This window comes from Macaca nemestrina, chromosome 1, assembly GCF_043159975.1.
Source record: "Macaca nemestrina isolate mMacNem1 chromosome 1, mMacNem.hap1, whole genome shotgun sequence".
Taxonomy (NCBI): Eukaryota; Metazoa; Chordata; class Mammalia; order Primates; family Cercopithecidae; genus Macaca; species Macaca nemestrina.
This window is the reverse complement of record NC_092125.1, coordinates 220,654,699-220,681,100: the sequence shown is the minus strand read 5'-3', so window position 1 is coordinate 220,681,100 and position 26,402 is coordinate 220,654,699. Positions and strand designations below refer to the sequence as shown.

General features: G+C 45.9%; 1 protein-coding gene and 1 long non-coding RNA gene across 8 annotated transcripts in view; one reads left to right on the top strand and one right to left on the bottom strand.

Annotated features, from left to right (window-relative positions):
- Window positions 1–5,645, top strand: part of LOC105473203 (PR/SET domain 2) — a 128,944-nt gene extending 123,299 nt beyond the window's left edge. For 4 of the 5 annotated variants that reach the window (XM_071100430.1, XM_071100416.1, XM_011726858.3 and 1 more), the window contains one exon: window positions 3,718–5,645. In XM_071100430.1, the coding sequence (XP_070956531.1) occupies window positions 3,718–3,743 (26 nt within the window). In that variant the 3' untranslated portion in view covers window positions 3,744–5,645. The remainder of the gene's footprint in view (window positions 1–3,717) is intronic. The other variant, XM_071100424.1, reaches the window with a different exon arrangement.
- LOC105473202 (uncharacterized) lies at window positions 5,466–25,040 on the bottom strand. Of its 3 annotated transcripts, none has more exons than XR_011626001.1 (5): window positions 24,909–25,040; window positions 10,549–10,750; window positions 6,951–7,076; window positions 5,945–6,031; window positions 5,466–5,602 (listed from the first exon to the last, which is right to left on the bottom strand). It is a non-coding gene; the product is annotated as an uncharacterized lncRNA (long non-coding RNA). The 3 variants fall into 3 exon arrangements; XR_011626000.1 differs by lacking the exon at window positions 6,951–7,076 and adding an exon at window positions 21,729–21,804 and having other exon boundaries at window positions 24,909–25,037; XR_982111.3 differs by lacking the exon at window positions 6,951–7,076.
- Between the last annotated feature and the right edge of the window lie 1,362 nt (window positions 25,041–26,402).

Genomic DNA, 26,402 nt, shown 5'->3' with positions numbered 1-26,402 from the left:
CCAAGCCTTATGAATTTAGGCTCTGCCCCAGGGCCAGGCACTGTCCTAGGTGGTGGCCTTCTTTTTCCTTCTTTAAAAACGCATACAGTTTCCCAAGCTAAGCAATCAAATGAAGAGAGACCTAACGTCGTTTGGCCCTGCATCTTATGGTCTCTGCTCACCAACAACGAAGGCTCCAAACTGAGCAGTTTCATGTCTAAGTGACTGAAACTTGCTCCTTAAAATCTTAGGTAGCTTTTTTTTTCCATTTTATAAATTGGTACTTACATCAAGCATGTGCTACTTTTATTATTTTTAAAATAATTAAAAAAAAATCTTCTTTATACTGTTTGCCTTAGTTAGCTCAGGCTGCCATCACAAAATACCACTGACTGCGTGGCTTAAATATTGAACAGAAATTTATTTCCTGATGGTTCTTGAGGCTGGAAGTACCAGGTCAGGGTGCCACTATAGCCAGGTTCTGATGAGGGCCTGCTTCCTGGCTTGCAGACGTCCACCTTATTGCGGTGTCCTCACGTGGCAGGATCCTGGGGGAGAGCAAGCTCTCTGGTGTCTCTTCTTAGAAGTCCACTCACCTCATCATGAGCCCTGCTTCATGATCTCATCTAACCCTAATCACTTCCCAAAGGCCCCACCTCCAAATACCATCACATGGCGGGGTTAGGGCTTCAGCATCAGGGTTTTAGGGGGACACAGTTCAGTCCATAGCACTGTTTAACACAGTTCCAGATTTATCAAAATGCCACAGCCAAGTCTTTTAGCTCAGGAAGGTGTGCAGGTCAAAGCCCTCATTTTACAGAGACGGAAACTGACATGAAGGAGCGTGTGGCAGAACTGGTATCAACACTCTGGTCTCCTGATTCCCTGGACGGATCCTGGACTTTTAAGTGGACCGTGCCTCCTTCATGCAAAACTGTGTGTGCGTGTGGGTTTTGTTCAGAGAAAAGATTGACCTTCTTGAAGGACCCACGGCCTTGGCTGCTTTGCCTGCTCTTGCCCATTCCGAATTCAAGGCTTCATCACCCGTCTCCCGGACGGTCTGAATGCAGGAAGAATGAACACGGAGAAGTGTGATTTCTGGCCAGCACTGCCTTTCACCAGTCTCTGCAGCACCCCCTTTACTGTGGCTCACACAAAGCCAAGAGGTTTCTGTTCACTTTTAAGTGCAGAAAAGTGCCGCACTGCCTAGTCTATAGGGAGGCTTCCTTTGCACATCCTGTCTTCACCCCGCGTCTTTCCCACCCCAGAGGTTCAGCGAGAGGCCCAGGGATGGAATAGCCTCTCACCTGTCTGGCCACCATTGTGATCCTTCTCTCGGCTGTTGCTGCTCCTTTGGCAAAGACCGGCAGCCTCAGGGCCCTCTGTGGGCAGGATTTCTGACCTGGGCTCTCTCCTGGGGTCCTGGGAGTGGGGTATGTGGAGATTGCCCCTCCTGGCCCATCTCCCTTGTATGAGAGCTCCCCTCCACCTCAGGTCCAGCCCCCAGCTCCTGCGGCTGTGACCTCCCCAGAGGGCTGCTCTCTCGGTGGGGGACTGGCAAGATGGCTTCTTTAATGGATCCCACGTGACCCAGGGGAGACCCACACTTGCTGGCTACGCCAGGCCAAGGGAATGCAGCCACTCCATAGCGGGCCCCGCCTCTGCTTCCTTTTCTTCCCCCTGCCCTGGCTCATGGGCACAGGCAGACAGGCCAGTCCGTGGCATAAGCAGGCGTCCTCTGGGAAGGGACACGCCCTCTCTTGAAGACATCCCACTCCCCACAAACAACCCTTTCCAGTCCCATGGAGACATTTCAAGGAATTGAAATGAACATAGCATAGTGGTTAGGTGCACAGTGTCCCACTCCCCACAAACAGCCCTTTCCAGCCCCATCGAGACATTTCGGGGAATTGAAATGAACATAGCATAGTGGTTAGGTGCACAGTGTCCCACTCCCTGCAAACAGCCCTTTCCAGCCCCATCGAGACATTTCGGGGAATTGAAATGAACATAGCGTAGTGGTTAGTTGCACAGTGTCTGGAGCTATGCCTTCAGTGGCTACTTCATTCCTTTGTGTTTCAATTCACGCATCTGCGAAATGGGTTAATAATAATAATACCTCTGTCATGGGTTTGTTGAGAGGATTGCATAGCTTAGTGAATGAAAAGCCCTTAGCAAAGTGCCTGGTATGCAGTAAGCCTTCCATAAAAAACTGGTTTTATTATTATTGAAATGTTACATTATTAACTGTAGTAACAATAATAGCAGTAGTTATTTTTAGCAGTAGTGACCAGGTCCACTGGGCAAGAGAACTGTATCCCTGAACTTGGCCCAGCCAATTCAACCCAATGCAGTGAACATTATTTGTTTATTTATTTTGAGACAGGGTCTCACTCTGTCGCCCAGGCTGGAGTGCAGTGGTGCAGTCTTGGCTCACTGCAACCTCTGCCTCCCGGGTTCAAGGGGTTCTCCTGCCTCAGCCTCCTGAGTAGCTGGGATTACAGGCACCCACCACCACACCTGGCTAAGTTTTGTATTTTTAGTAGAGTCGGGGTTTCACCATGTTGGCCAGGCTGGTCTCAAACTCCTGACCTCCAATGATCTGCCCACCTCAGCCTCCCAAAGTGCTAGGATTACAGGCATGAGCCACTGCGCCTGGTCTTTAGTGAACATTACTAAAGGTTCACCCATATTTTCAGCTCTGGACTAAGCACTGTAAATGTGGTTTCTGCGGAGGAACCATGCGGGAACAGCCATCCCCTCCCGACTGGAAGAGCACACAGATGCTGGAGTGAATGAGCCTGACCTGGGTTCAAGCCTCACCTCTGCTGCTCATCATCGGCAGACTTGTACAAGTTACTTCTCCTCTCTGAGCCTCCATTTCTCTCATATAAAATGGGGATCTGTGTTGCCTGGCATGAGGGTTGTTGTGAACATCCAAAGGAAATTAAGCAGGAGTACCATCACTTTGGAAGACTGTTTGGCAGTGTCAACTGATGCTGAACACGTGGGTGCCTCAGGACCCAGCAGTCCCACTGCTGGGGACACATTCAGCAGATATGTACCCACGTGCACCAGGAAACAACTGCGAGAATGCTGATATGTTATCTATGAACGTCCTACGACCCAGCACTTCTGCTCAGCAGAAATGCATACATATATGTACCATACGTGTCTTCTAGACACATACAAGAATGTTCTAGCAGCCTGACTCACGTGGCACCAAACTGGAAGTTCCCAGTAGTGGATCAGCAGAGGAGTAGATGGATAGAGGTGGTGTATTTCTATAGTAGCACACTACACAACAACAAGGTTGAAAACATCAACCACACGTGCAGAATGGGTGACTCTCACAAACACTCAGTGGAAAAAGCCAGACACAGGAGGAGATGTACTGATTGACCCTATTTATTTAACTTAAAAAATGGGTGAAATCAGTCTACGGTGTTAGAGGTGAGGACAGTGGTTCTTCCGGAGGGCAGGAGGGTTCATGTATCCTTAAAGGGGTCACGGGTTGGGGGCTGATGAGCGGCTGTCACGTTCTGGTTCTTCATCTGGGTGCCAGCTCTGCAGGTGTATTCACTGTGAAAATTCATCAAGCTGCGCTTTTTGCTGTATGTACGGTATGTTTCAATAAACAGTTTAATTACAAAATTAAGCGCAATAACGCGTGGACCACCGTGATCGGCACTGAATATGTGCTCACCGTTATTATTTTTATTTTCTTTTTCTCCTCAGCACCTGAAGTGACCTGGAATCAGTGAAGCCAAAGGGACTGGCAGTCTGCCCTGCAGGGAGTACCGACCTATCCCAGTTGTGTGAGCCTGCGAGAGAAAGGGAGTGCATGTGCGTGCGTGCATGTGTGCGTGCATGCATGTGTGCGTGCGTGTGTGTTCAGGTGTTCTCGTGCGGGTGCGCGAGTGGTCTTCAAACAAGGGTCCTGAACCCCGAGGCGGCAGGAAGGCGGCCGACTCCACACTGTCCTTTGGGATGATACTTGGATGCAGCTCTTGGGACCGTGTTTTGCAGCTCAGCCTTCCTGTTGGGGTGGGGCCTCTCCTACTATGCAATTTTTCAAGAGCTCCTTGACCCTGCTTTTAGCTTCTTGAGTTGTCTTTTGCCATTATGGGGACTTTTGTCTGACCCAGGGGTCAGCCTTAGGAAGGCCTTCAGGAGGAGGCCGAGTTCCCCTTCAGTACCACCCCTGTCTCCCCACCTTCCCTCTCCCCGCAACATCTCTGGGAATCAATAGCATATTGACACGTTGGAGCCAAGCCCGAATATTCCCCTTGGCCCCGGCACATGGAAAATCCCCTTCCTTGCCTAAGGTGTCTTGAGTTTCTGGCTCTTGAGTCATTTCCAGACTTGAAATTCTCATCAGTCCATTGCTCTTGAGTCTTTGCAGAGAACCTCAAATCAGGTGCACCTGGGAGAAAGACTTTGTCCTCACTTACAGATCTATTTCCTCCCTTGGGAAGGGCAGGGAATGGGGATGGTGTATGGAGGGGAGGGATCTCCTGTGCCCTTCATTGCCACACTTGGTGGGACCATGAACACCTTTAGTGTCTGAGCTTCTCAAATTAGCTGCAATAGGAAGCAAACAAATTGGGAAATGAAAAAAAAAATGGGAAGATTAAAAAGCACAGGGGGAAGAAGAAGAGATTTCGGAGGCCATCCTGCCAGGGGCGGACGGGGCTGACTCCTGCTGTCTGGAGGACAGTCAGTCCATGTCTCGGAGAAACGGGTGAGCTGAGCTTGGCGTTCGAACCCAGTTCAGTGAGGTTCTTGGGTTTTGTGCCTTTGGGGCAGACCCCAGACGAGGATGTCTGAGACCATTTGGGTGCTGTTTTCTCAGCTCCAATTTCGATAGTGAGCTATCAAACCCAGAGCGGAAGGAGGGAGCTCTGATGAGCACGATTTGTCACACAATAAAGGGATTTTTTTTTTTTCAGGGCTACTATGGTTGATCTTGCAACTCTGTAAATATGTATGTAGACACTTTTAAAAGCACGTATTTATGTCCCTGACTGTAAATGCCCCATTTTTAAAGTTTTATAACTTGTGTTATTTAATGAGTCAGTCAATCGGCTGCAGTATGGGGTCTGATAAGGATCTAGAAAAAGGGTCTCATGTGGACCCTCACATGGGCAGAAAAATGGTGATCATTGGCCGACATCACAGTTTTCCTGTTTCCCACCCAGCTAAAAACCGTTGTTCGCTTTAAATTTTCATAAACTGTAATCCTTTCACTGGCTCCTACAGTTAACCCTCACAAGCATGAAGTGCTGTGGCTGTTCCTTATCCTAATGATACGCTTTTGTCCCGTAAATGTCAACACTCATGAGCCATACCCCGGCCTCTCAGTTCTTGAGGGGCTCCCCCTTCAGCAGTGAGGAAAGCTCACAAACCCCAAACCTGGCAAGTCACCTGCAGCCCATGGTGCGCGCTGGGAAGTGTGGCTGAGGCCTTGGGGTCACTCCTTTTTTGCATGTGCAAATGTGCTGGTCACCCTTCAGTGCTCCCAGATGGTCAGGAAAACTGTTCCAATCCTGAAAAGTGGGGATGGCTTTGTAAAAGTGGCGTTTCCTGGTCAGTGGTGGTCTTCAAGACGACAGCTCTGTATCTGCCATGTGAAGAGAAATAACAATAAAAGTGTGAAGAGCGATTGTGAGGAACAAGCGTGGGAGTGATCATTTTGGTTTCTGTGCTCTGTCTTCTGTGGTGGTGGTTTCGGTGGGAGTGGGGTGCGGGTCCCTGAATGCTCCCTCCCAGCAACAGGAGGAACCAAGGGCTCAAGGAAACTCACTCTGGAAACATCCCACCTGGTAAGCGAGGCTACTCTGCCACCTGCCAGCCAGTGAGTTGAACCACATCACTAACACCAGAAAGACCTCTTTTGATTGCAAATATAGTCTCGTCTTTAAACAGCTTTATTGAGAGCTAATCCACAGATCATACCACTTACCACTTAAGCGTACACATCAGTGGCTTTTAGTATATTCAGTGTCATGCAGCCATCTCCACAATCAATTTCAGAACATTTCCATCACCCCTAAAAAGAAACCACAGGCCCATTAGCAGTTACTCCCCATTTCTCCCACAGCCCCTACCCTTAGGCAACCACAGATCTACTTTGTGTTCCCGTAGATTTATCTATTCTGGACATTTCATAGAAGTCGAACTGAACTAGATAACATGTGGTCTTTTGTGACTGGCATCTTTTACTTAGCATAATGTTTTCAAGGTTTGTCTAGGTTGCAGCGCATGTTAGTACTTCATTCCTTTTTATGGCCAAATGTTCCATTGTAGGAATAGACCGTATTTCGCTCACTCATTCTTCAGGTGATTTACTTTGGTGCTGGTTCTGCTTTTTGGCTATTAAGAATGTTGCTGCTATGAACATTCGTGTGACAGTTTTTGTGTGGACATAGATCTTCTTGGATATATAGCTAGGAGGGAACTGGGTCATATGGCAACTCTATATTTCACATTTTGAGGAACTGCCAAACTGTTTTCCAAAGTAGCTGCACTATTTCACATCCCCACCCATAAGGATTCCAGTTTCCCCACATTCTTGTCAGCACTTGGCACTGTCTTTTTTAAAATTTAGCCACCCTACTGGGTGTGAATGTAAATGAATTCTTTGAAGGAATAACCATCCCTCTGATGACAAATCCTGGCAGAGTTAGATATCTGAGTCCCAAGAGGATGGGGATGGGTACAGGGGATTCTGATGGGGAGTGAAAGACAAGTGTATTCTTGGGTTTGGGTGGAAGGAGACCCCAAAATGATCTTTGTCCACATCCAAATATTGCAGAAAAGTAGGAGGAAGAACCCAAAGTTCTAGCTTTTCACTTAAACACTTCCTCTAAAAAAGAGAAGAGGCAATGTGTTAGAGTTCTCCAGAGAAACAGAACCAGAAGGATATATATCTATATATATATATGATTTATTATGATGAATTGGCTCACATGATTGTGAAGGCTGAGAAGTCCCCAGATCTGCTGTCTGCAAGCTGGAGACCCAGGAAAGCCAGTGGTGTAACTGAGTCCAAGTCCAAAGGTCTGAGAACCAGGGGAGTTGATAGAAATCCCCGTCTGAGGGCAGAAGATGAGATGAGATGTCCCAGCTCAACAGTGGGGCAGGGGAAAAGGGGTGAGTTACTCCTTCCACTTTTTGCTCTCTCCGGGTCCTTAATGGATTGGACGATGCCACCCACACTGGGGAGGGCCATCTACTGAGTCCGCAGACTTAAATGCAAATCTCATCTGGAAACACCCTCACAGATACACTCAGAAATAACATTTAATCTGGGTACCCCGGGGTCAATTCAAGTTGACACATACAATGAACGATCCACTCTTTGAAGGACAGTTATCTAGAAAGTAAACAGAGTAGACTCCCAATGAGGTGAAATCCAGGCATGCAACTCATCAGCACTGGCTGGTCCCCTAGGAATTTCACACGGGCCTTGCTAAGGGGGAACTCACAGGGGGTGGTGATGGCTGGGGGAGGTGGGGTGAGTAGATGGAGGAGAAAGTAAAGAATTTAAGGGAATGAAAAGTGTGGAGGCCAATCCTGGATGCTTTGAGAGCATAGCAACGGGACCTCAAATCCAGCCTGGGGCATCCGGGAAAGCTTTCTGAAGGAGGAGGGGGCCCAGGGGACCCAGATCCCAGTGAGGTCTCCCCACCTAACCTCCACATTAGGCTTTAGAAAGATTCATGAAGGGAAGAGAGGCTTTCTTAGTATGGCAAGTAGCCTGGAATTAAAATGAAAATGATGACATCCATCAGTGGACTGCTTTTCAGCTTCATTAGATATTCTCACACATAATTCCATCCCATTCTTCCAATGGGCTTTAAGGTGGGCAGGGCGGGTCTCATGTGTGTTCTGCACTGATGTCGCTCAGTGAACTGGGTGACTCTTCCAGGTCACACCTACTCAGCATCAACCCGGAGCCAAGCCAGCCTTTGCCTCCAAGACCAGGGCTGCTATTCTCATACAAGCGCCCTTTACTGAGCACTGTGATGTACCAGGTATTTTCTCCACATCCCCTCTCATCTCACAACCCAGCAGTGTGAGTATCTCAATAACTGTTTCACAGATGCAAAATGTGAGGCTCAGAGATGTTCGATGATTTGACCAGGGTCACATAGCTGGTAGATGTGGGCCAGGTATTGGACGCAGGACTTTCAGGGCCCCAAAGCCAAGATGTCCTACTCACCCATCCTTGTCCCTCACTGCACCCTTTACCACTGTTTCAGCAATTCCTCATGATCTCAAGCCACCTTGAAAGTGGAAACATTATAACAGAGGTCAGTCCCTGACTCCCAGGGTATAGCAATCAGCTCCTTGGGCTTTTGCTTTGCCCAGATTTGTACCCATACAAGACGCACAGGTTTAAAAGGTGTTGGAGCATCATCCCCAGGTTAATCTCAGCTCTGCTCCATACCGGCTATGACCCTGGGCTGGTCATTGGTCTCAGCTTGGTTCCTTGTTTGTACAGGGGGATGGCAGTCACTTCCACCTTCCTACGTTTCAGTGAGGATAAAATTACCTACTGCTGGGTCTCTTTAGGGTAAGTAAACTTACCTGTTTCTGGGATCACCTGGTCTTGTTGTTAAAAGAGAGATTCTTGGTTTCCACCCCAGCAGGTGTTGAATCAGAATGGGGTTCGGGTTGTTGTCAACAAGCTTGGCATGTCCCACCAAGTTGAATGCCCGCTGTTTGAGGATTATGGCCATAGCAATGATTGAAAACAGCATTCCAGCCTCCAGCAGAACAACAAATCGAGGTTGCCAGAGGCTCTGGAGTTTGCATTCAACAGCGTCTCTGGTGACTCTTTAGAACATTGCACTGGGCTACTCCTAGGAGAGGGGAGGACTGGCTCTGGCAACGCCCACCTTCCAGGTGCCTCACAAAGCCTGCTGAACCTGACCACCTGTCTCCAGTGGAGAAACAGGACAGCGGTACTGAGACAGGGGTCGGGAAACAGGGAGCCCCCACAGACCTCTGTGGTAGCAGCACGCAGAATGCGGACAGCCTCGACTTCCTTGGGTCAGGTTAGAGGGAACCCAGTGGGGATTGCAATGGGGGATCTAGTACTTCGGTGAGGTCTGGGATTTGGCAACCTGCTGAGTGACCAGGACTGTGCGTGTGTCCACCAAGGGAACCCGAGGAGGCCACACACACAGCTCACCAAACACATCAGCTGTGGCTGGGACAGAGGCTTCTCGGGTACTGCAGGTGGGAGCAGGCAGCTCACCTGAGGCTGTGATGCCCCCTCTCGCCAGCAGATGGGGACCTCCCTCAAGTCCGTGCCCCAGGACATCCGGCTTTTGCCCAGGCAGGGGTAGGTCAAGTAGGTGAGCGCAGTGCTCCTGGTTATGGCTGAAGGTATAAGGAGCCTTGGGGGCCACAAAGCTGCTCAGCTGAGGGGGTGGGAAGCAGTCCCTGAGCTCCCTGCTTCAAAGAGGCAGGCTTGGGGTCCCCCTCTGGCATGCAATAAGGGGTGAGATGCAGTGATGTGAGGTGGGGCGCCCAGCTGAGGGTGAGAGTTCGCTGGGCTGGAGGACCAGAAACTCAAACTGTCCTGACAGCTTTGCTGGCCATGGCTCGGCTGAGAAGACAGAACTGCTGACCCCCAGCTCTAGGAAGCCTGTGCCCAAGATGAGAGCCTGGCCTGGAGTGTCTCCTTCGTTACAATAGGCTGGTGGGGAGGGGCCAGGGGGCCAACCCATAGCAAACGAGACCTTCAGCTGGTCCCTGATGGGCCGGGTGCAGAGTAAAGCTCTCCCATGCCCTCCTGATCCTTCCTCCTAGTCCAGAGCAGGTGAGACAGGGAGGGCGGGTTTGCTGAGAGGGTGAGACTGGTCATGTGATTCAGTCATCAGGTGGCTTCTGTGCAGGGTTTGGGAGAGGGGACTGAGGGCCAGTAAAAGTCAGCACATAGACAGATCTGAGATTGAGGGTCTCCTTGCATTTCCCACCCTGACCACCTTACTTGTCTGCCCCCAGTTCTGGTCCTGGCAGCTTAGGATGCTGTGTGTTTCTTTGGGCTGTGTGCATATCTCTGAATCCAATCAAGTCATTCTAAAGATGCTCCAAAGCCTTCCCATGCACTTAGAATAAAATTCAACTGCCCTTTCTGGTTTAGATGCGCCCCTAGCCTCACCCTGCATCCTTCCCCCCACCCCCATTGCCCTCTTCATTGCAGTCTCAGTAGTCATCTTTCTGCTCCTGGGCTATATAAACTCTCTTCTGCCACAGGGCCTTTGCACAAACTAATTCCTCTGCCTGCAATGACTGTCCCTGCTTAGTCACGTGGCTTTCAGCTTGACTGTCCTCTTCTCAGCGTCCTTCCCTGAACACAGAGTCCAAAGTAGCTCATCACGTCTCATTTGGGCCTATTGGTTTATTCTTCCCACTTATCATTACCTGAGACTTTCTGGTCTCCTGGCTTCTCCTGAATGTCGGTCCCATGAGAGCAGAGGGACCACATCTGTCTTGTTCAATACTGCATCTGGTGCCGGTGACAGCACCCGGCACCTGTCACTGGGGACCTACCTGTCCGTAGGTCCTCGGGATTCATTGTGGGGTACACTGGGAGTCTTCCCTCAGAGAAATCGACCTCGGAGGAGCCCTTGCTGACTCGGGGATCCAATGCAGTTGTATGAAAGTAGCTGGTTTGCAGCTTCCAGGATGGGCAGAGCACTCTGTCCAATTCTTAACCATGGCCTGCTTCTCTCTGTGGGTCTCTCCTGTCCACCTTCAGGGCCAGGGGGAAAAATGAGGGAAATTTTGTTTTAAACATCACTGCTTCAGAGGTGGGGTACGGGATGCCCAGTTCAATTTGAATTTCAGATAACAAACAGTTTTTAAAGTACAAATATGTCCCCAGTATTGTATGGGACATATGTATACTAAAAATAAAAAATAAAAAGGTTGTTTATTTGAAATTCAAATGGAACTGAGAATTCTGTTGTGTTATTTGCTAAATCTGGCAACCCTATTCAGAGGGCCAGGACCCTCAACGATGCCCTTCTCTTCTTGGTCATCTTGAGGGGTTCCAGCTGGTCACTCTGAAAGCTCTCAGCCAGTCCTGGCCCTCTGCCCAGCAGCCAGGCAGCGGCTTCCTCTGCTCTTAACAGCAGCTCACGCCTTGGATGTGAAGGTCGCCAAATGTCAAGTGGGGCCCTGAGGACTCTAAAGAGTGTTCAAGTGGCTCTTGGCGCCTGCCTACATCTTGGGATTGTGGCTCTGATCCTTGTGATGCATAAAATTAAAAAAAAAATTTTAAATAACCACCCTCCCTTTCTTGCCATCAGATGTGAAAGATTGCATGACAGAAGGGCAAACAAGTAGACTGATTTTGGCATCAACTGGTAGGATTTCGCAAAATAACATCATTTTTGGGCATCTGCGGCTTTGGTCCCCTGCCCCTTCCCAGGGCCATGCTGGGCGAGCACTTCCAAACCAGCTGTTGTGGAAATTTGGGCACTGGAGTGGTCTATATATGTCTGTCTTACCCAAGTGCCATTAGATGCTACCAGCAGAAGTCTGAGGCTGGGAGTGGAGGGGAGGCAGGGGCCTGACACACACCAATGCCCACCCTGAAGCCCAGGACAGGGAGGCCTCCACTATAAGCCGCCTCTCCCTCTGTGACCTCTTAGGCCTGGGGTGTGCCCTAAGGAACTCATAACATGTGTGTCCTACCTCAGCACTGAGGCATGGGGAAATTCTTGCGTGAGATTGCTTAAACACAAGACTTTTTATTTTCTAATTAGAAAATGTACATGGTTATTAACGCCATAAAAATAGAGAAAATCCAAAGAAATCCTGCCGCTGATGGCTTTTTTTTTTTTTTTTTTTGATGGAGTTTCCCTCTTGTTGCCCAGGTTAGAGTGCAGTGGTGCGATCTCAGCTCACTGCAACCTCCTCCTCCCAGGTTCAAGCAATTCTCCTGCCTCAGCCTCCCAAGTAGCTGGGATTACAGGTGCCTGCCACCATGCCCAGCTAATTTTGTATTTTTAGTAGAGATGAGGTGTCACCATGTTGGCCAGGCTGGTCTCGAACTCCTGACCTCAGATGATCCACCCACCTTGGCCTCCCAAAGTGCTGAGATTACAGGCATGAGCCACCACGCCTGGCCTGATGGACCCTTTAGTGCATAATCCCTCAGGTTTTTATGATATAAATATTAGCAACTGGCTGTGACATCAATGGGCTGTGTGACCTCAAGAACTTGTTGAACCTCCTCATGCCTCAGTTTTCTTATCTGTAAAGTGGGCATGATCATAGTTCCTTCCTCATAGGGTTATTAGGAAAATTGTTTGTTACGTCAAAACACTTAGTGCCTGGCTTCAGAACTGTAAAGTGTTAGTTATGATGTTAATCACACTGGGCTTTTAAACTTTAAGATGATTATTACTTCTACATTACCTTTAATGGTGATGTGTGTGGGGGTACGTAATATAGGCAGAATTTAGGTTACTTCTGTTTTCACACAGACACTGACAGTTTGGTATGTGTTTGCTCACAGTATGATCATTTGCTGATGGAGTGGCATGGCTGTGTCAAGAAGCAATGACAGATCAATCTTACTGGATACACACCATGTGCCTTGCACTGGACGTCTTTGCCTTAGGCAACCCCCTTGAAGGTGGGCTCCATTATTGCTCCTATATTTATGGAGGAGGAAACAGGCTCAAATGGATTGACCTCCCCTGAGGTCACAAATGGTGGAGCGAACCACTGGTCTGGTTCTTGAAGGTGGAAGATGCCCCATGCTCGGGTCCCAGTGGAGCATCCTCCAATGGCTGCAGCCGTCTGTGGTCCACCCTCCTAAGGCTCTGTGGTTTGCCTGATGCCGCTCCAGGTCCATCTCCTCTAAATTAGGAGACACTGCAGGGCTCCTGCTTGGAGAGCAGGGTAGGAGAAACTCGGAGAGTGTCCAAGAGCAAGGCCCTTCCGGCACACGTAGGGATCCAGGTGCAAACCAGCTACCCTGAGGCCTGCTCAGCTGGATTCCACTGTCTTGTGGAAATTACATTTTTAACAACGTGCCCTTTGTCTTCTGGGCACAGCCACGTGGAAGAGAGGCATGGGGAGGATTTGTAGGCAGAGGGCAAGCATGGGCAATCTTTCCCTTTCGGGTTTGTTTGTTTGCTTTGTATTTAGATCTTTAATGATGCACACCTAATATGAAACCAAAGAGCCTGATTTCTGTGACTAGGTGCTGCCCACTGCGCCATCCTGAAGCCGTGGACTTGAGGGAGAGGCTGTTGTCCAAGCAGGACATAGGTAGAGATGATGCTGGGCGACTCAATTGGGGGCCATCCCCCCCATTTCCCATTCATTGTGCTGGGAAAGGGCCAATCATTTCTTAACATGGTCCTTCTGAGCCAGGCATTCTAGGTGGGTTTATCTAGCACCAGCTCCGGGTACATCTGTTCTGCAGAGCCCCTGCTGCTCCTGAAGGTCAAATCGAAATCTTGCGGCACAGCATTCCTGCGAAGGCACCTGCAGGGAGCAGGATCCTCAGGCAGGAGGGATGCGAAGAAGGAAGGGAGTGGCAGAAGGTGCCATCAGCGCTGCTGAAAAGCTGTACCTTGGATGGCCAGGGTCAGCTTTGTTTGCTTATTCCAGCTTCCCCCTACCCTGCCCTTTCCAACATCATACACCTACTCACTGCTCCTGGTGGAGCATGCGTGTGCTTTTCCATGTGTGTGCAAGCTGGGAACAGGTATGTGTTCCACACTGCACCTGCTGAGCCAGTGGTTGGGAGGGGACTCTAGTTTCACCATTCCTGCCAACTAGATGGGGCCCGGGCTGGGTACAGCTCCTTGGGGGCTCCATCCCCTCTTTTTGACATGAGGCCTATTCTCTGGTATGTCCGTCTCTTCTGAACACCATCCCTCCCTGGGTCCCCAGTGGATGCCGTCGGCCCATGCAGGAGCAGCCCCAATGCGCAGCCCTTTTCCTTAAGAGGAGGAAGATCTTTTTAACCTGGGGAGTGTGAGGTTGTGTGCACAGGAAGAGAGGGGATGGGCAGGGGGCAATATGAGGGTGTCATTGTCCCCAAATGCTTACCATGTTTTCCCCCAATTCAGGACCCAATGTGTGGCCTCAGGACAGAGCTATGACCTGGGGCATGGAAGATACAAGGGAACAGATTAGCCTAAGTGAAGGCTTGATTACTTTTTTTTTTTTTTTTTAAGACAGTGTCTCTCTCTGTCGCCCAGGCTGGAGTACAACGGCACGATCTCTGCTCACTGCAACCTCCGCCTCCAGGCCCAAGTGAATCTCCTGCCTCAGCCTCCCCAGTAGCTGGGATTACAGGCACCCATCACCACGCCTGGCTAATTTTTGTATTTCTTTTGTAGAGATGGGGTTTCACTATGTTGGCCAGGCTGGTGTCGAACTCCTGACCTCAGGTGGTCCACCCGCCTTAGCCTCCCAAAGTGCTGCGATTATAGGCGTGAGCCACCGCCTATAGTCTTTCTGCAGTCTTTCTGGGTCTTTCTGCAGCAGCGAGGAGGGATCAAACAGCAGCTTTGCTTTTCTTTTCAGCCTTTTGTGTTTTGCCAATTTTTCCTAAATCAGGCTTATTTAGCATATGCTTTGTGAACCCCAAAAATCAGAAACAGATCTCAGTCAATTGAAGAAGTTTATTTCACCCAAGTTAAGGATGTGCACCCATGACACAGCCTCAGGAGGTCCTGACGACACGTGCTCAAGGTAGTCCGGGCACAGCTTGGTTTTGTACATTTTAGGGAGACATGAGACATCAATCGATATATGTAAGATGAACGCTGGTTTTGTCCAGAAAGGCGAGACAACTCATAGCAAAAGCAGGACAACTGGAAGTGGGGAGGGGGTTTCCAGGTCATAGGGAGATAAGAGACAAATGGTTGTATTCTTTTACATTTCTGATTAGGGTTTTCAAAGGAGGCAATCAGATACGCGTTTATCTCAGCGAGCAGAGGGATGACTTTGAATAGAATGAGAGGCAGGTTTGCCCTAAGCAGTTCCCAGCTTGACTTTTCCCTTTAGACTGGTGATTTGGGAGCCCCAAGATTTATTTTTCTTTCACAGTCTGTTGCCAGTGTTTTATATTTGGGATGCATTCAACCCTATGAAAAGTGAAATGACCTCTGTAAAGGTGTGCTTGCATTCTCCATACAGACAAATGACAAGAGCTGAATGATTGCTTTGGGGGATAGGATGGGGACATGAGAGAGTCCCTTGTGAATCCAGGAGGACACTTGTGGGCTGGGAAAACTGTTCTTCCCGTGTTCACAGCAGGAGACTGTGTCCTGGACCATCCTCCCCAGACTTTGGTAGACCTGAAAAGTCCCTTATAGATTTAAGAACGCTTGAAACTTGCCAGAGCAAGCTGGGTGACCCCCACTCGAGAAGAGCGCTCTCCTGGAATCTCATCTGTTTGGAAGGTGGTAGCACCACGCAGGCTGCTGCTGGACAAGAGACACACGCAGCCAGCCACCCTCTGACACTGCCCACGTGGACCAAAGTGGCTGATTCGTGCACCTGCTCATCATCCCTGTTGGAAGCGGCCGTATCCCTTGCAGGTGAGGGTAGAGGTTCAGGGAGATGAGACAGTGATGGCACAGGTGTGTTCTCTGCTGATGGAGCTGCCACCACACCGAAATCCCCAGTCCTGCCCCTATTGAAACCATGCTTATGCTCAATGCTGGTTCCAGGCTTCCTGTTTATCTCCACCTCCACTCTGTAATGTGCTGGGCACAGGTAGGCAGCAATCTGCAATGGATGGGTGGTGCGGCTGAATGAAATGATCTGTTCCTATTGGTGCAAGATCGTCATCTGATGTTTTAGTGGACAATTTGTGTCCTGGGGTGTACTAGTCTGCTCTGGTCACCACAGTGAAATACCTTGGAGTTCTGGAAACCTAAAATCAAAGTGTCAGAAGGCATGGTCTCTCCTGAGTTCTCTCTCCTTGGCTGGCAGATGGCTGCCTTCTCACTGTGTCCTGACATGGTCTTTCTTCTGTGTGAAGACACATCCTGGTGTCTCTCCCTCTTCTCATATGGGGACCCATCCTATTGGATTAAGACCCATCCGTATAATTTCATCAATAGCCTTAATTACTTCTTTAAAGGCCCTATCTCCAAATATGATCATGTTCTGAGGTGTATTGGGAGTTGGGATTTCAACAGATAAATTTGGAGGAGTGGGGCACGATTTAGTCTGAAACCTATGCAGGGAATTTGTCTTAGTTGTTACTTACTTAACATTATCAAACAGTCCTCTCTACCCGCCACCGCCAAGGGCACACTGCCATTCCTTGCTAGATTCACTGGTTCTAAGTGAACCAATGGGCCCTGGAATCCAGACAACTTATCTATAAACTGTCCTACTGCATAAGTATCAGTCGGGATGTGCCAATTATGCTGCTGTAACAAACAACAGAATCTTAGTTGCTGATGATAAATGCTTAGTTCTTGCTCATAATACATGTCAATTGTGGACTGACTAGGAATCCTTTCTCATATTTGCTAACTTCAGGATCTAGACAGACGAAGTAGCGTCTTTTTTTTTTTTTTTTAAACTTATTGTAAAACCAAACACAGGTACAGAAAACCACACAAAACAAATGTATACTTTGGTAAATTACAGAAACTCCCTGGTAACTACCTCCAGGTCAGGAAGGGAATGTTACCAGCTACTCATTCCCAATCACAGCTCCCACTTTCCCTCCAGAAGTAATTGCTGTCCTAACTTTCATGGGGATCACTTCCTTGTATTTTTTTAATTAAACTTTTTTATTTTAGGATAATTGTAGATTTGCATGTAGTTGCAAGAAGTGTCTTACATTTCTTTGCTCATATTCTAATTGAATTGTTCACATCTAATTTAAGAAATAATGCAGAGGTTCTGTGTACCTTTGTCCAGCTTCCCCCAGTGGTAGACATAATCCAACATTACAACCAGGATATTGACAGTGATGAAGTCAAGATACATGACATTCCCAGCATCACAAGGATCCCTCATGTTGCCCCTTTATGGCCACACCAACTTCCCTCTCACCCTACCTTCCCCTGAACCCCTGACAACCACTAATCAATTCCTCATTTCTGTAATCATACAGCATGTATCCTTTCGGGGTTTGCTGGGGTTTTTTTTGTTTTGTTTTTTGAGACAGGGTCTTACTCTGTCATCCAGGCTGAAGTGCAGTGACAGGATCATGACTCACTGCAGCCTCACCCTCCTGGGCTCAACTGATCCTCTTACCTCAGCCTCCTGAGTAGCTGGGGCTATGGGTGTCTGCCACCACACTTCGTTAATTCAAGTTTTTTTTTTTTTTTTTGTAGAGATGGTGTCTCCCTATGTTGATCAGGCTGGTCTTGAACTCCTGGGTTCAAGTGATCCTCCCACCTCAGCCTCCCAAAGTGTTGAGATTATAGATATGAGCCACTGCGCCCGGCTGGGGTTGGCTTTTTAACTCAGCATCATTCCCTGGGGATTCTTCAAGGTTGTGGTGTGTATCAGTAGTTTGTTCCTTTTTATTGGTAAGTAGTGTTTCATGTTACAGACGTTCCACAGTTTGTTTAGCCATTTACCTGATGAAAGGCATTTATTTCCAGTTTTTGGCTATGAGCAGTATTGCAGCACTATTTACAATAGTAAAGACATGAAATTAACCTAGATGCCCATCAATGGGAGACTGGATAATGCCCCCCCTTTCTTTCCTTTCTTTCCTTTCTCTTCTTCTCTCCTTTTCCTGCCCTCCCTCCCTCCCTTCCTTCTTTCCTTCCTTTATAGAAATGGCCAAACTATTCCAGAGTGGTTGTACCATTTAATGCTCCCATCAGCAATGTGCAAGTGATTCAGTTTCTCTGCATTCTTGACAGTACTTGGTGTTGTCACTATTTTTTTTTTTTTTTTTTTTTTTTTTGCCATTGTGGTTTTAATTTGCAGTTCCCTCATGGCTAAGGGTGCATAGCCATGTGATTATTTTTCATGTGATTATTTGTCATCTATATTTCCTTCTCAGTAAAATGCTGGCTCATGTTTTTGCCCATGTTTTGATTGAATTGTTTTCTCACTATTGAGTTTTGATAATTCTTTATATAGTCTGCATACCAGTTCTTTGTTGGATATGTGGTTTGTATATATACGTTTCTAGTCTACAGCCTGTCTTTTTATCTTTTTAGCAGGGTTTTTCATGAAGCAAGCATTTTGAATTTTGATGAAATTTGATTTATCAATTTATGCTTTTATGGATCATGCTTTTGGTGTTGTCTATCAATTCCCCCCAGCCCTAGGGTTTTCCTGTGTTTTTTTCCTACATGATTTATAGTTTTACATTTAAGCCCATGATCCATTTTGAATTAATTTTGTGTAACGTGTAAGACTTAGTTCAAGGTTTTTTTTTTTTTTTCCACCTATAAATATCCACTTACTCCAGCATCATTTGTCAAAAAGGCCATGTTTCCTCCATTGAAATACTTTTGCATCTTGTCAAAAATCAGTTGGGCATATATGTGTGGGTGGGTCTATTTCTGTATTCCCTATTTTGTTTCATAGATTGTCTTTTCTTTTGCCTTCTTATGGCACTTGGAAATTGACTGTATGCCAATATCATGCTTAATTACCATAGTAATTAATATCAGTCTTATCAATATCAGTCTTAATTACTGTAGCTATACATTAAGTGTTTCATTCTTTTCTTTTTTTCCTTCCTTCCTTCCTTCCTTCCTTCCTTCCTTCCTTCCTTCCTTCCTTCCTTCCTTCCTTCTTTCCTTCCTTCCTTCTTCCTTTCTTTCCTTTCTTTTCTTTTCTTTTGAAATCTCACTGTGTTGTCCAGGCTGGAGTGAACTGGCATGATCTCAGCTCACTGCAACCTCTGCCTTCCAGGTTCAAGCAATTCTACTGCCCCAGCCTCCTGAATAGCTGGGATTACAGGTGCCTGCCACTACACCGGGCTAATTTTTTGTATTTTTAGTAGAGATGGGGTTTCATCATGTTGGTGAGGCTGGTCTCGAACTCCTGACCTCAGGTGATCCACCCACCTTGGCCTCCTAAAGTGCTAGGATTACAGGTGTGAGCCACTGCAGCCAGCCTTAAAATAAGTCCTTCTTAAAAAAAAACTTTTGTATTAGGTTCATGGATACATGTGCAAGTTTGTTATACAAGTAAACTGTTTATCACAAGGGTCTGGTGTACAGATCCCTTAACATGAACGGATGTTGAATTTCATCATTTGGGTAATAAGCATAGCACTGGACAGGTATTTTTTCTGATCCTCTCCCTCCTACCACCTTCTACCCTCAACTAGGCCCCAGCATCTGTTGTTCCCCTCCTAGTATCCATATGTTCTGTTTTTTAGCTCCCACTTATAAGTGAGAAAATGCAGTATTTGATTTTCTGTTCCTGTGTTAGTTCACTAAGGATAATGGCCTCCAGCTCTATCTATGTTACTGCAGAGAACATGATGTTGTTCTTTTTTGTGGCTGCATAGTATTCCATGGTGTATATGTACCACATTTCCTTTATCCAGCCTACTGTTGATGGGCATCTAGGTTAATTTCATATCTTTGATATTGTGGATAGTACTGCAATGAACATGCAGGTGCATGTATCTTCATGGGAGAATGATTTCTATTTCTTTGGGTATATACCCAATAATGGGATTGCTGGTTGAATGGTAGATCTGTTTTAAGTTCTTTGAGAAATTGCCACACTGCTTTTCACAATAGCTGAACTAATTTACACTCTTACCAGAAGTGTATAAGTGTTCTCTTTTCTTCACAATTTTGCCAGCATCTGTTAATTTTTGATGTTTTAACAATAGCCATTCTGGCTTGTGAGAGATGGTATCTCATTGTGGTTTTGATTTGCATTCCTTTAATGATTAGTGATGTCAAGCATTTTTTATATGCTTATTGGCCACATGTATATCTTCTTTTGAAAAATGTCTGTTCATGTTCTTTGCCCACTTTTTAATGGGGTTGTCGTAAATTTGTTTAAGTTCCTTATAGATTTTGGATATTAGATCTTTGTCAGATGCATAATTTGCAAATATTTTCTCCCATCCTATAGGATGTCTGTTTACACTGTCGATAGTTTCTTTTGCTGTACAGAAAGTCTTTAGTTTAATTAGATTCCATTTGTCAACATGTGTTTTGTTGCAGTTGCTTTTGGCATTTTTGTTGTGAAATCTTTGCCAAGACCTCTGTCTAGAATGGTACTTCCTAGATTATCTTCCACGGTTCTTATAGTTTCAGGTTTTATATTTAGGTTTTTAACCCATCTTGAGTTGATTTTTGTATGTGGTGTTAGGTAGGTGTCCAGTTTCAATATTCTGCATATGGCTAGCCAGTTATCCCTGCACCATTTATTGATGGGGGAGTCTTTCCCCCATGGTTTGTGTTTGAAGCTTTGTTGAAGAACAGATGGTTGTAGGTGTGCAGCATTATTTCTGGGCTTTATATTCTCTTCCGATGGTCTATGTGTCTTTTTTTGTACCAGTATCATGCTGTTTTGGTTACTGTAGGCCTGTAGTATAATTTGAAGGCAGGTAACATGATACCTCCAGCTTTGTTCTTTTTGCTTAGGATTGCATTGGTTATTCAGGCTCTTTTTTTGATTCTATATGAATTTTTTAATAGTTTTTTTCTAATTCTGTGAAGAATATCATTGGTAGTTTGATAGAAATAGCATTGAACCTGTAAATTGCTTTGGGGAGTATGACCGTTTTTATGATATCCATTCTTCCTATTGATGAGCATGGAATGTTTTTTCATTTGTTTGTGTCATCTGATTTCTTTTACAAATGTTTTTTAATTGTTGTTGTAGAGATTTTTCAACTCCCTGGTTAGCTATATTCCTATGTATTTTATTCTTTTTGTGACAATTATGAATGGGATTACATTCTTGATTTGGCTTTCAGCATGGATGTTGTTAGTATATAGGGAGGCTACTGATTTTTGTACATTGATTTGGTATCCTGAAACTTGCTGAAGTTGTTACCAGCTCAAGGAGCTTTGGGGCAGAGAATATGGGGTTTTCTAGATATAGAATCATTCATTTACAAACAGATATAGTTTGACTTTCTCTATTCCTATTTGAATGCCTTTTATTTCTTTCTCTTGCCTGATTTCTTTGGCCAGGACTTCTAATACTATTTTGAATAGGAGTGGTGAGAGAGGGCATCCTTGTCTTGTGCTGGTTTTCAAGGGTTCTTGTGCTTCTGGCTTTTGCCTATTTAGTATGATGCTGGCTGTTGGTTTGTCATAGGTGATTCTTAATATTTTAAAGTATGTTCCTTCAATACCTAGTTTATTGAGGGTTTTTAACATGAAGGGATGTTGAGTTTTATCAAAAGCCTTTTCTGCATCTGTTGTGTGTTTTTTTGTTTTTACTTCTGTTTATGTGATGAATTACATTTACTGATTTGCACATGTTGAGCCAACCTTGTATCTCAAAGATAAAGCCTACTTGACTATAGTGGATAAGCTTTTTCATGTGCTGCTGGATTCAGTTTGTAGTGTTTTGTTGAGAACTTTTGCATCTATGTTCATCAAGGATATTGGCCTAAACGTTTCTTTTTTTGTTGTGTCTCTGCCAGGGATTGGTATTGGGATGACGCTATCCTTATAGAATGAGGTGGGGAGGAGTCTCTTCTTGTATTAGTCCGTTGTCACACTGCTATAGACATAGCTGAGGCTAGGTAATTTATAACAGAGGAGGTTTAATTTACTCACAGTTCTACGTGGCTGGGGAGGCCTCAAGAAACTTACAATCATGGCGGGAGGGGAAGTAGGCACCTTCTTCACAAGGCTGCAGGAGAGAGAGAAAGTGTGTGAAGGAGGAATTGTCAAACACTTCTACAACTCTCAGATCTCGTGAGAACTCACTCACTATCATGAGAACAGCATGGGGGAAACTGCCCCCATGATCCAATCATCTCCCATCAGGTCCTTCCCTTGACATGTGGGCATTATGGGGATTACAGTTTGAGGTGAGATTTGGTTGGAGTCACAGAGACAAACCATATCACTCCTTCTCAACTTTTTTGAATAGTTACAGTAGGAATGGTATCAGCTCTTCTTTGTACATCGGGTATAATTCGGCTGTGAATCCATTTGGTCCCAGACTTTTTATTAGTTTGTAAGCTTTTTATTACTGATTCAATTTTGGAACTCATTATTGGATTCATTTTCCTCCTGGTTCAGTCTTGGGAGGTTGTATTGTCTAGGAAATTATCCATTTCTTCTAGAATTTTTAGTTTGTGTGCATAGAGGTGTTCATAGTAGTCTCTGATTTTTTGTTTCCTCTGGGATCAGTGGTAGTGCCCTCTTTGTCACTTCTAGTTGTGTTTATTTGGATATTCTCTCTTATTTTTCTTTATTAGTCTAGCCAGCAGTTTAATCTTTTTCAAAGAACCACCTTCTGTATTCATTGATCTTTTGTATGGTTTTTCATGTCTCAATTTTCTTCAGTTCAGCTCTGATTTGGTTATTTCTTGTCTTCTGCTAGCTTTAGAGTTGGTTTGCTCTTGCTTCTCTAGTTCTTCTAGTTGTGATGTTAGGTTGTTAATTTGAGATCTTTCTAATTTTTGATATAGGCATTTAGAGCTATAAACTCCCTCTTAATACTGCGTTAGTTGTATGTTGTATCTTTTGCTCATTAGTTTCAAAGAATTTCTTGATTTCTTCCTTGATTTCATTGTTTACCCCAAAGTCACTCAGGAGCAAGTTGTTTAATTTTCACTTAATTATATGGTTTTGAGTGATTTTCTTAGTATTGATTTCTATTTTTATTGTGCTGTGGTCTGATAGCGTGGTTGATCTGACTTCATTTTTTTGAATTTGCTAAGTACTGTTTTATGTCCAATTGTGTAGTTGATTTGGAGTATGTGCCATGTGGCAATGAAAAGAATGCATATTCTGTTGTTTTGGGATGGAGGGTTCTGTAGATGTCTATTAGGTCCATTTAGACAAATGCTGAGTTCAGGTCCTGAATATGCTTGTTAATTTTCTGCCTCAATAATCTGTCTAATACTGTCAACGGGGTGTTAAAGTCTCTAATATTGTGTGGGCATCTAAGTTTCTTTGTAAGAAATTTGCTTTATGAATCTGGGTGCTTCTGTGTTGGGTGTATATATATTTAGGATAGTTGGGTCTTCCTCATGAGTTGAACCCTTTACCATTATATAATGCCATTCTTTATCTTTTTTTTTATCTATGTTGGTGTAAAGTCCATTTTTTTTCTTGAAATTAGGATTGTAACCCCTGCTTTTTCTGTTTTCTATTTTCTTGGTAATTGTTTTCCATTTTCTTATTTTGAGCCTATGAATGTCATTGTTCATAACATGTGAGATGGGCCTCTTGAAGAGAGCATACCATTGGGTCTTGATTCTTTATCCAGCTTGCCATTCTATACCTCTTAATTGGGGCATTTAGCTTGTTTACATTCAGAGTTGGTATTGATATGCATGAATTTGATCCTGTCACAATGTTGTTAGCTGGTTATTATGCAGACTTCTTTGTGCGGTAGCTTTAGTGTGTCACTGGTCAGTGTACTTAAGTGTGTTTTGTAGTGCCTGGTAAGGGTGTTTCCTTTCCATATTTAGTGTTCCCTTCAAGACCTCTTGTAAGGCAGGTCTGGTGGTAACAAATATAAAAGGGTCTTATTTCTTTCATTTATGATGCTTAGTTTGGCTGGATATGAAATTCTGGGCTGCAATTTTTTTTCTTTAAGAATGCTAAATATAGGCCTCCAATCTCTTTTGGCTTATAGAATTTCTGCTGAAAGGGCCACTGTTGGCTTGATTGGGGGTCCCTTTGTAGGTGACCTGCCCCTTCTCTCTAGGTCTCTTTTAACATTTTTTCTTTCATTTGGACCTGTGGGGGTCCAACCCACAGACGCTACTCAGTGATGGATGAGAGATGTACACTGACAGATATTCTGCCTGTCAGTCTGGCTAACAGGCTCTGCTCTGAGTCTGGAACATCTACTCCATAAGCTGGCAAAGTTTGCATTTATTTAGTACAGATTAAATGACAATGGTCTCAAGTAAACACCATTAGAGGGTAATTAACATTACCAACTCCCTGAGTAGAGAGCAATTATGCACCCATGGTTGATCAAAGGTTGTTCTTAAGACCACATGAGTAAACAAGCTATTTAGATAAACTCCCCACATTCCCTTGTTGTTTGCTTTTTTGCTATCAACTAAAGGTAAAGAGGATTAACCTGCCTTCAGCCAAATTTGTTACTGAAGCTATGCAAACCCCCTGTCCTTCCAAGAAGATTTGTGTTCATTCCCTATTACTTTAATTTTTTCCAACCACACTGATGGATCCCCTACATGGACCCTGGGTGGGGAGGGGAGAGGTCTCACTCACTCACCCTTTCCTATATGGATAGGTTCTCCTGGCTCTGTGCTGAGCCCAGAGCTACTGGTGCCCAGCTTTGTTCTTCTCTGCTTTGTGTTCCCCTGCTGCTTTGATGTAACCCACCATGGTTTCTCACTGACCTGTAGGGTCAGTGTTCACAAACCCTTTTGTTTACACTCCATGACAGCAACACACAAGAACAGGTTCTAGTCCACCATCTTGACACTGGCCTACAATGTCTTAATTCCTCCAGCTTTATTTTTTTCCAAGGATTATTTTAACTACTACAGTTCCTTTGCATTACTATAAAACTTTGGAATAATTTTGTTTATATGTATAAAGAACCTTGCTGGGGTTTTGACAGAAATCGTGTAAAAACCTACATATCAATTTAGAAATAATTTTCATCTTCACTATGTCGAGTTTTCCAATCTGTGAACATGGCATCTCTTCATTTATCTAGATATTCTTTGATTTCTTTCATAAATGTTGTGTGGTTTTCAGAATAAAAGCCCGATATAGACTCAGAAATGTAATACTTACATGTAAGTCTAAATGATTGTAAAGGGTATTATGTCTGGAACTAGTGAGTCCTTGATCTTGCTGACTTCAAAAATGAAGCCGGGGACTCTCCCAGTGGGTGTTACAGTTTCTAAAGATCGGGTGTCCCGAATCTGTTCCTTCAGATGTTCAGATGCGTTTGGAGTTTCTTCAGGTGGATTCATGGTATTGCTGGCTTCATGAGTGAAACTGCAGACCTTGCCAGTCAGTTACAGCTCATAAAGACAGCGTGGACCCAAACAGTGTGCAACAAGACTGATCATAGCATAAAAATAAAACTGCCAAACCACTCGAGGCATTCCAAGCTGGTTGACACTGCAGGCTCTGGCAGCCGGCTTTTGTTCCCTTATCTGACCCCACCCACATCCTGCTGATTGGTCCATTTTACAGAGAGCGATTGGTCCATTTTACAGAGAGCTGATTGGTCCGTTTTACAGAGAGCTGATTGGTCCATTTCAACAGAGTGCTGATTGGTGAATTTACAATCCTTTAGCTAGACACAGCGTGCTAGACGGCAGAGTTCTCCAAGTCCCCACTAGATTAGCTAGATACAGAGCACTGATTGGTGCATTTACAAACCTTGAGCTAGACACAGAGTGCTGATTGGTGTATTTACAATCCCTTAGTTAGACATAAAGGTTCTCTAAGTCCCCACTAGACTCAGGAGCCCAGCTGGCTTCACTTAGAGGATCCCGCAGGAGGGCCGCGATTATAGCTACTGGCCAATCCCCCGCCCTGAGCCGGCACTCCTCAGCTCTTGAGTGGATAATGGGACCCGGCACCACGGAGCAGGAGGCGGTGCTCGTCCTGGAGGCTCAGGCCGCGCAGGAGTCCACGTCCCAAGCCCTGCCCCGTGGGGAGGCAGCTGAGGCCCGGTGAGAATTTAAGCGCAGTGTCGGCCCGCCGGCAGTCCTGGGTGATCCGCCGCACCCTCTGCAGCTGTTGGCCCGGGTGCTAAGCCCCTCACTGTCCTGGGGCCCCGGGGCTGGCGGCGCCTACCGGCCGCTCTGAGTGGGGGGGCGCGGGGTGGGCCCGCGGAGCCCATGCCCACCAGGAACTCGCGCTGGCCCGCGAGCACCGCGCGCAGCCCCGGTTCCCGCCCGTGCCTCTCCCTCCACACCTCCCCGCAAGCAGAGGGAGCTGGCTCTGGCCTCGGCCAGCCCACAGAGGGGCTTGCGCAGTGTAGCCGCGGACCGAAGGGCTCCTCAAGCGCGGCCAGAGTGGGTGCCGCGGCCGAGGAGTTGCTGAGAGCGAGCGAGGGCTGCCAGCACGCTGTCACCTCTCAGTATTATATTTTAAATGTTGATGTCCATGTGTTCCTTGTGAGTATAGAAAATGCAGTGATTTTTGGGTATAGATCTAGTATCTTGTGACTTTGATAAACTCACTTAGTAGTTCTAAGAGTTTTTGTTAGTTTTTTTTTGGATTTTCTGTATATTATAGGAAACCACGTCAATCTGCAAATAGAAACAGCTT